Consider the following 13,021-nt stretch of genomic DNA (forward strand, 5'->3'; position numbering starts at 1 on the left):
TACCAGTTTAATATACCAAAAGTACAATTGCAGAGTATTTTAATTAAGTATATAATATGTAAATGTATTTGTAAGCATTAAATACATGTGTTTCAAATTCATTTTAGTATATTTATTTTTCACTAGGGACAAGCTACTAACAAATGGCTATTTAAATATGCATTAGTATTCAAAATAAAAAAAAATTATGTTTATGCATGTCAAGTTAAAAGATAACATTAAAAATGTTTAGAATGATGGTGAAGGCAAGTACAGTAAATGGTAAACTACACCTTAATCCACCTTCTCAAATTATATTTTAAGATACTACTACTATGCAGGCACACATTTTAAATTAGTCACACACAAGATCAGCAAGCACATGCATGAAATCAGTTCACTTTAAATGTCCTGCTGCATTTCATAATGGATCTCTTTTCCGACATCGATTTGCTCTGTTAAGATGAAGTCAACACTGCACACTCCTGGCCAAAACCACAGGCAGAAAACTAATGCACACAGCATACTGCAACTCCATCATCCCTCTGTGAGCACCAGCACCTCCATCATCTCTTAATGCAATAATGCCATCGCTAAAACCCCAACACAACAGATTAACATTAACACAGTCACTTACGTCTGACTTTATCATTTGTACTGACACATATACTGTTTTACTATCCTGCTACTAAAAAAAAAATCACGCTGGGTTCTGAAAAAGTGCTTTTCTTAGTGCATTTCAAACTGTTCACTCAGGCATTTATATGTGATGTGCCAAGACACAAAAGCTTACTTTTAATAATGTACTCTATTAATTTAAGCATATAATGTCACTCAGCATACAATGTGTGAGGAGTGTAAATTTACTTTGAGAGCTCTGTCATGGATAGCTAATAAAATGTGTAGGAAAATATAACATTTCCTTCAATATACTATACTATGTGTGAATAAGGGTAAATTCAAACATAATCTTTAAGCAGAAAATAAAGATACAATCTGACAGCCCTCAATGCACAATTGGGAATTACTGCAGTTTATTGTAACAGAACACCCCCGCGGTCACCCGGTTTCTTCTTAATCCTTTTATCCTATAGGTTTCTACAGCACTGCTGCGGAGCGTGGCTCTAATAAGCATGCGTTTATGTAAAGCTCATCCAAAACCTTCCTCACTAATCACAACCATCTTTACACCACCACGTAAGCATACAAAGATCCAGACGCATACAGTATGTACACACCAACACACACTTACAAATGTTTGCAAATGACATCAAAGAAACACTGGTTTTTATGTCTTTGCTTAATCAGCGGGTCAGGATTAAATGAGCTCTTGGCAACCACAAAATAATTTGAATATGTGAATGACATCATAACCGCTCGCCACAGATGAAGACTTCTGTGGTTGTCTTTCAGTCTCAGACGACCACAGGAGTTAGAAAAGGAGGTGGGAAACAAGAGACAAAGAAACTGTTTTCCTCAGGTTTTCTAATCTTCTTTCTAATCTAAAACACTGCAGTGCCGTTTCATGTGGCAGATGCATAGTTAAGTTTTACAGGGCAATATAAAAATACAACAATAAAACCAAAACAAACAGCCCAAACAAGATGTGATGTATGCGTAGCAACAAACCTCTATTTCAATGCATTTAAAAATTGAAGAAAGGCAAGAAATACCAGGTAGAATGGCTGAGAATTGTTGCACGTGTTTTTTTATGATGCCAAGGCCCCCAATATATGATGATCCCTTTACGAGTGAGCCCCCTTAAAAGATAAAAGTCCTCCTATATTTATATTAAGATATTAAGCATGATATTACACAGTTGTTTTCGTGCCTTTCACAAGATGTACTATTTCATTCTTTTCATCTTTAGACAGATCTTTCTTCCTCATATTGCATGAAAACTGTGACTTGCTTAACAATGTGAAACAACCTCTTCAAGCAGGTTTTACATTTACCTAAGAAGACCTGGCAAATTACAAATTATCTAAAAAGAGAGTAAAATAAAAAATACTTTCTTTGAAAAACAAGAAATCTGAATATTATATTATATTATATTATATTATATTATATTATATTATATTATATTATATTATATATTATATTATATTTATATATTATATTATATTATATTATATTATATTATATTATATTATATTATATTATATTATATTATATTATATTATATTATATTATATTATATTATATTATATTATATTATATTATATACTTGAATAACAATTTGGAACAAAGATGCTTTCCGCTAAATTAAATTACTGGTTTCTACAGTGTCATTGTACCAAAGAAACTTTCTACCAAAAAGTACTGTTACGTTTATAAACCTTAATTCAGTTAAAAATGATTTGTGTAGCACTTTCACAACAAATAGTTCTAAAGCTGTTTTACAGGGAAAAAAAGCTTTAAATTCCATGTAATTGAGTTAAAGAAGACAGTTGTAATGAGAAAAAAGAAGGTCAATAATCTTCAAATTACTTTTCATTTCTAACTGCTAAAAACTAGAACTGTAAATAGAACAAAATAAACTGCATATAAAAATATTGTTAAAAAACGAATTAAATTAATATTAAGATTTTGTAAAATCTTTATTTTTTCCAATCTTCATTTCCCCATGTTTCTAGATTCCCCATTCGACCACTCCTAGAATGCAGATGTGTCTGCCATCTAAATAAATGGGAATCTACCTATACATCTCTATGGTTGTACCTGCATGAATGCTCATGTGACATGCATTTTCGGTTGTGTAGTGTGGACGGAGATCATTTCTGAAATGCAGTGAAAACGCCAGTGTAGACTAGGATCGTTTTCATTTTAAAACAAAAACGCACTAGTGTAAACAGGGCCTTAGAAAAAGTAGAGCGCTAATAAACTAAGACAACTATTTGAAATTGCAACCTCAGGGTGAAGAAAAATAGAATGTCTACTCTATAAATATGTACTTTCCTTCCTTATACTCAATTCATTTGTTTTTTTCCATCTCCAGACCTTCACTTCCTCCATTGGGGCCCTGTGCAATGCAACACTTCCTGTTTGAGTTTATGTGATGGGATGTAGAATGATGGGCCTGTTAAAGCTGAAGTTTCTTGGTTTATACAGAGAAGAACGAGCATACATAGATTTCACACTCATTTCAGCAGGTGGGTTATGTCGTCCTGCAGATTGATTGGGGCCTTGGGAAGAAATGGACAGCTCAGAGCAGAGAAAGGAAAACAAGGGAATAATTACAGTACAACACGAATATACAATATACAGAACAGGCAGCAAGAATTTAGAATAACAAACAGCTCACATAACTTACAAAGTTGTTTACAGTAACACAGATGGAAGATGTGGGGTGAAAGAGAGAATAAGACTTCATAGGCCACTGATGGGCAAATCACAATGTGAATTAAGAATGTGTTCATAATGTGGGTGCATCTCGGTTCTTGAGTTGTGTGAAAGGTGCTGAATACGTAAAATGTTTATGTTATTATTATTTGCGCAAAGTCAAAGTGTGTTTTCGGAATGTTTGTTCATAATGTGCTTAGAATGTTTGTTCAAAGTGTGTCTTTAGAATGTTCATTCACAGTATGTTCAGAATGTTTACTCAAACTGCGTTTTCAGATTGTTCATTCATATGTGCTTTCAAAATATTAATTCGAAGTGTGTTTGTTCAATGTTCGTTCAAAGTGTGTGTTCATAATGTTCGTTCAGAATGTTAGTTGATGCTCACAAAGTACAAATGCACACAGACACACAACAGCTGCACAATGCACTTCTTGGCACCTCATATCTCCCACACATGCTCACACACATGCAGTGCCTCGCTTGAGGAGCATAAACACAACGCAGCCACACAAAGCTGACTGGCAAAAACAAAGACAGGCAGGAGGCTCTGCTTGAGGGTTTGGCCCTTTCCCAAGTCATTAAGGACAACTTAAATCATCACAGAATGAAAAGTGCTCTTAAAAAAAGAGCCAAAAAACCGCTCCCAGCTGACTGCCTCCATAGTGAGTGTGTGTAACTAACTAATGTTTGAAGCATTAGAGCTTAGCGTGGAACCCCCCGATAAGCCGAACTGAGCTGTGAAAACACAGATTACATTTCTGTGGCTTTAAAGCGCCTGTCGCATGCCTGCGAGCCGAGCGGGTAATTAGTGCATCAAAAGCGCACAGCCTCACTTTGACCGAGGGGCGGAGTTTGATACAAGGCCCTTCGCACTTCTGAGACAAGCGTGTTAATTCAACACGTCCTCCCACACGACAAACACAAGCTGTTCACTTCCTCTCCATCACTCGCTGACTGTCAGTCAGTTTCTTTTACTTGCACACACACACACACACATATACACTTGAATAGAGTGAAAAGTTAGTGTGTTTAAATATAAACATCTCAAAATTAATCCTCATCATTTATTGAAATAAAACATTACAGGTCTGTGGAGAAATCTTCTTCTAAAAACACTGAGACACTGATGGGAGAAATAATGATTTAACAAGTGTTAGGACATTACATTTATCAACAACATAATCTGTGGAGCTCTGTTGAAATAATAAACTGAACTGAAAACAGATATGGCTGAACAATATGTTGACATAAAGCCTTGATAGACAGTATTTCATTTTTACAGGATAATACATGATGTAATGTGTTGAGTGCTTTTTAATCTTTGGGGTTTTAATCAAGGTTGTTGTTTTTTTTTTGCTTGCAATTCCAATTCATTCTTTACAGATGAGACATACATAACAGGAGATATCCATTAAGGCTTGTTTACGATTACAATTCAGTGTTATTTAACAAAAACATTTATCCAAAGAGACTATCAGATGAGAAAGTAGAAAGATTGGAAAAAAATTCAGCGGTAATGGAGCAGAAAAGTAGCAAGTGGTCTACAGTTGGATGTCAGTTGGATACAGTTTGTCTGTGACTGAATCCTGTGAACGCTTCGATCTGTGAGCACTTACAATAACTGCCTCATCTGAAATATTTACACAGAACACTGTATGTAAAAACAGACAGCAAAACTATATCACAACTGCTCATACAACAATGGACCTCAGGTGTTTACTAAATAGCTACATATCTATATTTTCAGTGTGTGTGTGTGTGTGAATGTGTAATTAAGGGTGGGACACTGATCTTAATGAAAAAGCTTGACATTTACTTCAAATATGTTTTTGTGTCTTATCGGTGATGTAATGTTTTTACTAGTTCAGACGACGCCGGTGAGAGAGGGAGAACTAATGAGCAAAGAACAAGAGATTACAAGTATGAAAGCAAAGAAGTGTTTGGGCTGAAACTGAATGAAAACAAGAGAAATCTTTGGTATCTCTAATCAACAATCAACTCTTTAAAGCAGGCCTGTTTAATTAATATCCCAAAGGAAAAGAAACTGCAGATCAAACAGAGCACTACCAAATCTTTTTTTTTTTTGGTCTGTATTTTGCCAGAATTTTCTGCGATATACATGTTTTTCATGACAAAAAAGAATAAAAAAGAATGCTATAACGCTGATGTTTTACACACCAATTACATATTATACAGTATCACAGAACTTCTATTTGCAGTTGTTCTGTTAAGCTTACATGAATAGCTCTGCTTTAAAGTGGAGATGATGTGTAAGAGATATTGTTTGACCGAAGCAGCATATTTCTCTTTTCTCATTCCACACATCAGAACACAACTAGCTGATCTTACAAAACACAAATATTCACTGCGCTGAGATGCTATTACACTTTACATTTCAAACTACAACCCATACTGTGTGCATGAAAATTATCTTGAGCCAGTCTAGACACAAACAGAGACAGAAGTCTTATAAAACAAGATGATGTGGGGGCTGTCTGGACAGTACATCTCACCATATATTAGAGAATAAAGCTCATTCTCCACGGTCTGATATGCCAGACACTAATAAATGTTCATGCACTGCACACAACATGCTTTCTAGATTCTGTTCCTCCCTACAGTGTATTTCATCAGTGACATGAGCATGTCTTGAGGGTGCTGAAGCCCACTGTAAACTGTGGTTTCAGAGACACAGAAAGAGACAGAACGGAGCTGTCAGTTCCACTCAGGGGTGTCTGTGATCAGAGTTTGTCTCACATGGTACTGATAAGACATGTTCACAGGCCTCACAGTGTACCACTTAAGGCGGTATCCTCTCTCCATTTCATCATCCCTCTCATATGATGAACAGCTTTAACTTAATTCACCCACTTTATCTCTCATTTCATGGATGTCTGCTGCCTTCGGGGTATGTAATTGTGTGAAAAGAGAACCGATTAGATTTCGGTTGGCGGTGTGGGTGTGGGTTTGCGGTGTGGTTTCATCTTTGGATAAAAGTAAACTCATTTTAAAAATAAGGTACTATTAATGCAATAATCAAGTTTGGATTTGCCCTCTTGGATCAAACCAATTCGCTAACCAGATCAACTCAGTTCACACAGTTACTTGTATAGACTGCATCTATGAGATAAACGGCACTACTAAATGGTCAGTGTTGTATTTTTTTATCAATCTGAAAGCAGAAATAGTTTAATCAAAATCTCTTAAGACTTTCAATTTAGTTACAGATGTAAAATTTGTGTCCTTGTTACAGAGTAATTATACATTTAAGTATTGAGTAATATTAATTAACTACATGTACTTACTATATGGTTAGGGTTTGGCTTAGGGTTACTTGCATGAAATTATGCAGCATTTATTGTTATTATAATAGTATGTACACATGTAACAAGGACACCTTAAAATAAAGTGTTACCAAATATTACATTTATTCATCCTATCAGCTTAAATGGAGGGGCAACAATAACTCAGGTAAAAATATCGGTAACACTTTACTTAAAGCCTTTATGTATAATGCATTATGAAGGGTTATTAAAGGGTATAATGCATCATTATTATTCATAATGTTCATTGTAATACATTATAACTTAAATAATTATAACAGAATTTAAAATGCATAGTGTAACAATGAATTGATAAGTGTTATGATGTATTAACTGTGGTTACAACTTACAATTATTTATGAGATTGTACAATGCATTACAAGACATAATTAATGCATGTGGGTAAGTAAATGATAACAATTTTCATTTTGGGTGAACTATTCATTTAATTAATCATTTAAAAAAAATGCATCTGAGCAGTCACTGAATAACCATCAATTCATCATTGCTTTCAAGGATGGAGTCTGCATTAAACAACATAAAAAAGAATATAAAACAATATTTGTATATTTCACAGGATTGGCTGAGAAGTTTTTTATATGCAAGCAAAATAGATATTATTACAGAAAAATGTACCTAAATGAATCAGAATAAAATCAAATTGAAGTTATGAAATGAACAAATTTATTTAAATCAAACCATTAAATACAGTCTAACTGAACTCTTGTGAATTGGAACCAAATTGGATTTAGCTTGGACACTGTGCAACACATGTCTTTTTGTTTTCCAAAGCAAAAATCATATATCATACGTGGAGCAACATAAGAGTGAGTAAATGATGCAGGAGTCATTTTTAAGTGAACTAAACTTCTGAAAATGTATTAAAGTGTACATGCTACTGTTATTACCTAAAGAAGAAAAAGAGCTCCAGATGGACCAAGCCTTTGGCTGTAGGCTAAAGAAACACCACTTTGGCTCACAGACAAGTAAGCTAGCATACAGTTACTACTTGAGATTTTAGCATACGCATACGCACACACACTCACAACCACATGACAGACACAGTACAGCATTAAGATCCCTCAAAGCAATTAACAAGACACATTAAAGCCAAACCTGTCTATAAAAGTAAATTAAAGTCCTTCAAATGAAGACTTGCCACCCTGGCAATGCCTGCCACATTAAATCATTTAGCGGTACTTAAAAGTGTCCATACCCAACTTACAAACTACTAGTGGGTCAGTGGGTACAGCTGGTTCAAACATCAGCTTAGAAAGCCCAATTCTGGCCAGATCACACAAGACCTGGTTCATCTGGGAGAGGATAGGAGACTCTCATGGCTGCTGGCTGGTCCTCACAGTTACTCCCAGCACGACTCACAATGAGGCTCTGGCTGACACTCAGAGAATGCAGCCAAACACACACACACACACCGTCACAGAGCAAAGCAGCCAGAAACAGCACACAAACACAGCTGAGACACGCGCTCACATTAATCACACACTCACTCTCACACACGCATGCTTTCACCGTCTCACAATAGCCATCCATCCTGTTTCTCTTCTTTTGTCTTCTCCACTATTTGCTCTCCTGACAGTGGGACATGATTTATAAACAGAGACATTGGAGCGAACGAGAAGAAGTCAAAGTCAAAGTGAGACGTGATCTGTGGCCAGGGCAGGACATTAGTTGTGCGGTGGTCTCCTTGTGCAAGCCTGTATAAACATTAAATAACAAATATGGCTACCTTGTAGACCCCAAACAATTGTGTATCATTTCCCATTCCTAGCTCATGTCTAGTTTTGTACTATAAGCATGCTGTGGAATATCTACTAGGAGTAGCGACGCTACAGTGTTTTTTTTTTTTTATTTGCCATGTGACAGCACTTCAGTCTTCTCCAAAATAGTGTAGCTTTTTCCAGCAACATTTTCCAACGAGTATCATGATGAAATGCTACATAGATGCTTTTTGTCACAGTGTGTCATGCATTCAGCCAAGTAAAAGAGGAAATATATTCTCTCTCAAGTAGCATTGGGAAATCAGATTCATTTTTCGTTCTATCAGGCAATTTATTTTAATAAACCTATTAAAAATACACAGTCCCTATGCAACATTTCATGTTTAAAAAATAATAGATATTAAAATATTTAGTCACATTTAGTCAAATGCTGCTTTCAAATTGGAATGTTTCTATTAGTTTGATATGTGTTTTATTCAGTATAAGTTAAATTTTGTCACCCAAATGAAGATTCATATCGTTTTGGGCCAGAAAGCCAAAAAAAACTAAAATTATTTCATAATCTGATAGTCAATTTTATAATCTAACCTTTTGAAAACATTTATTTTTTTTTTTTAAAGAGCAGCTTGACTATACTCTTGACTACTTAATAAGTTTTTATATTTGGCAGATTTCCCAACACTGACAAAAAGACACGCACAGTACACAGATTCCTTCTTCATAAATTAGTTCTGTTTTGGAATGCAACTAACGTCACCTGTCAGTCTTACCTTCCTCACACTGAGGTCCGCTGTATCCAGGACAACATTTCCATTCTAGAGAGGTGATGGTGCGGTACACGACTTTATAGGATGGCCGGACCACAGTGCGATAGCTGCAACAAACACACACACACACACACACACACACACACACACACACACACACACATATATATATAAAATGTAAGTATGTTTCAAAGTCTGTAATTATATTTTTACAGTAAAATCCAATTATAGAGATTTTTATCAAAGACTTTTGAATGGTAGCATATACTTATAGCATTTCGTGTATATTATGCAAAAAATTATGGGTTTACAAGATCCTGTAAAAAACTGCAAAATGGAATTATGAGATTATAACTTTACATGTGCAACATTTAATAGTTTTAGTTATGTTTTTGGGACTGTGTCCTATTAGCACATGACAACTGAACAGGAAAATACCATTACATTTATTGGACAGGCTGCAAAGGGAGCTCCCTAAAATGATATAAAACACTGAGTAAGTGTGTGTTGATAATAAACTCACCTTCCTCCACTGCATCCCTGAGGCCACCTGCAGGTCTGATAGATCCTCTGGAGAGTCGTGCCATTCTGCACCTGACAGGTCACTGTCTTAGTCACTGTCTGCGGACACCAGTTCCTAACAGAGAGACAAATATGAGAATCAGAGTAGAGCAATCCAACTGACCTCCATCCTGTACTGGATGGTTCTGATGACATAAGAATAATAACACCATAAAATGATCGAATCCAACTCCCACATACTGTAAAAGTGATCAATGTTTTGTTGGATGGACGCCCGTCCTTCAACAGTCTAACCATCTTCTTTGAAAACTCTTTATGATGTTTATGCAGGTTAAATGATCCGTACCACCAGCAGGAGAGCATTGTCAGCTCTGTTTACTTTGCGGTCTTTCGCTAGCAATACACATCCACCCATTTTTATTATTTCCGCAGCACTACAAGCAGGTCAAGTCACGGAGGGAGACGATGTCCTGCGCGTGTGAGCATATGGGCTGCTCATCCAGATTTAAGACAGCTTTTAGAAACTTGAGCCAAAAACCAGAGCAGAGGCAAAGTCCCCTGGAGAAAGACTGGTTCTTTTGTGCTGCTTTTATCAGGGCTTCACTTCACACAGCTGAAAAAGGCCAGAAACAAACCCGGCTTGACATGAGTGACTCCTGACAAAACCCCAAATCAGGTTTGACTAATTAAAAAAAAAGTAATAAAAGTCTATAGAGAAAAAGTGTGAGAAAGAGAGTATAGTGTCATTAATTGTGATATATTATTGTGAGCCTTGCCATTAAAAAATCCTTCAAAATATTTAAATTGGGATGCTAGATGGTGCTGTGTGGTTATTTTCGTTGTGCAATAGCCTAAACAATAATGCAAGACAGTTTGATTTTTACACTGATATTTTTTAAATAAATATTAAAATATTTTACATTATTTTACTACAATATTGTTGTATTACTGTTGTACATTGTTACATCTCAATAAACAGACTGTTCAAAAAAAAATGACAGTATTTTAATAAATACAGTAAATAATAAAAACTGTATTCCCTCAAGCTATTCGTCAAAATAAAATTTTCAAAGATTTCAAATCATTGATTTGATCTGTTTTCTAGCGGAATGAGGACATTATAAATTTCTGATCAATATCTGAGAAATTTCTGATCTATTATACACAGAATGAGAAAAACTATGTGCAATATCTGCAGTCCCAAACCGAAATTTAAACCCTGATTAAAAATCAGTACTTGGAATCCATTTCTCAATATAATATAACCATACAAATGTATCGATATTTCCCCCACCTCTGTACATACATATACATATGAAATCCTGACTGCCCTAAAGGCAGCTTTGTAACATAGAAACTCACTCAAGGTATGGTTTCAGTCATTATTTAGCAGAAAATGCCCAAAAGAGAAACAAGCCTGGGAGACAAAAGTCATCTGGAAAGTTTGCCACGGTATTTATTAAATGTGCCCTACATAATGTGGAACTTTCTAATTGGGAAGCCAGTGGCAAATCAAGCCCTGATGAGGACCAGAGGCAGGACAGAGGAGAGGAGAAGGGGAAAGTAACACAGAGAACCAAAACAAAGCTGTGCGGCCCAAGCCCAGACTCTCGGCACATGCCAGAAGTCACAAAAGAAAGGAATGAACGTGGGTTTGAAGAGAAACACCAATCAGATCTCTCTCCCCCTGAGCTCCCTCATGATTTTTACACAGAACGACTTGAAACAAAGAGCCATTGATAAGTTCACCTCAAACAGACCTTTGTATGAACCATTATGCCTCAAGTTGAGCAAACATAAGTCAAAGAGATGTGGAGCAGAATTCAAAGAGAGTTAATGCACGTGTAACATATGGAGGTCGTTATATCTACTATACTTCATTGGCTCAGCTTATGCACAGCTATGATCACACACACCAGGAAAACAGGCCAGAGGGCCGTTACATGCTCAATAATCAGCATCAATCTGCCTAGATTACTGTTGATTGTCTGCCTGTTGCATTGCGTGTGTGTAAAATTGTAGGGATACGGGTGTTTTCAAGAACACATGACATGGCATGCCACAACAGCCAAAGAAATTAATTTTAATGATGCAATTTAATACTAGGTGTAGGTTAGAGCTAGATGACTCTCTTAAATCTATAACACTTGAATATGATTATCTTTTACAAAATAAATATAGATTTCTTTTTATTTGAAATATAAATAATTCATAAAACTGCTTGTGTACAAATATAAAGCTTTATTATTATTATTATTATTATTATTATTATTATTATTATTATTATTATTATATAACAAATAGTTCCAATCCTTGTTCATGTTTGAAGCCATTATAAAAAGTCTGTAACCATTCTGCAAAACACTGATATAGAACTACATTTCTTGGCTTAGTGGAAGAATTGTTATTTGTTATCAATAAATTATAAATTTTTGTTGTTTATTTCATAAAACTTCTCATGTCTCATGTATCGTGGAATTAAGTTTTAACCAGAAGCAACATGGGGTCTACCATCTCGCACACATGCTGTTTCCCATCCCATTCCCAGAATCTGCTAAAACTGTGGCCCACAGAACCAGGCCTTAAATATTCCAAAAATTTCCAAAGTCTATGAATTTAAGGAGTTTTCCATGCCCTGCCTGAGATGAGGGCCCCGGGACTCAGAGTCTGGAACAGAACTGGAGTGACCACAGGCTTCTCCGGTCACTACCTGCCCAACTGCTCCGGCCCAGCCAACAAACACACACAGACTGGACACACAAACACACAGGCCTGTCTGGCCACAGCTGAAGATCGTGGAGCTATTTCTGTGATCTGCTTATTATTGACCCTAAAACCACAAATCATACCCTTGCCCTTCTCTAGGAAACACAGAAATGCACATCCAAACTCTACCATAAATACAACTATACAAAAAAAAAAAAAAAAAAAATCAATCCAAATAATTTACCCAAGCAGGCCATCTTCCTACATCAACATCATTTCTTGTAAACATTCAAATCATCCAAAACATACCCTTACAATCAGAGGGCAATGATTGGTTGAGAAAAATTAAATGTAATTCAATAAACCGCGATAAAATAAAATGCAGTAGAATGAAAATATATTTTAAAAATGCAAATCAATAAAATAAAATATGTATTTTATTATTGTAAAATAATGTTCTTCGAAGCTTGAAAACTCCATCCAACAAAAACATCATCTTTTGTTTTTCAAAGAAGTAAAGTCATATGGGTTTGCAATGACGAGATGAGCAAATGACACCAGAATTGTAATTTTGTGGTGAACTGCATTTGCACAGTCACATCACCTCTGTCAACACTTTAAATCATGTAAATTCACCTCAGCA

General features: G+C 35.6%; 1 protein-coding gene across 3 annotated transcripts in view; it reads right to left on the minus strand.

Annotated features, from left to right (window-relative positions):
- Window positions 1-13,021, minus strand: part of emid1 (EMI domain containing 1) — a 59,858-nt gene that overhangs the window by 39,516 nt on the left and 7,321 nt on the right. For all 3 annotated transcript variants that reach the window (XM_042723856.1, XM_042723855.1, XM_042723857.1), the window contains exons 2-3: window positions 9,674-9,787; window positions 9,154-9,257 (exon numbers count right to left, since the gene is read on the minus strand). In XM_042723856.1, coding sequence (XP_042579790.1) covers window positions 9,154-9,257; window positions 9,674-9,787 — 218 coding nt within the window. The remainder of the gene's footprint in view (window positions 1-9,153; window positions 9,258-9,673; window positions 9,788-13,021) is intronic.

This window comes from Cyprinus carpio, chromosome B5 (assembly GCF_018340385.1).
Source record: "Cyprinus carpio isolate SPL01 chromosome B5, ASM1834038v1, whole genome shotgun sequence".
Lineage (NCBI taxonomy): Eukaryota > Metazoa > Chordata > Actinopteri > Cypriniformes > Cyprinidae > Cyprinus > Cyprinus carpio.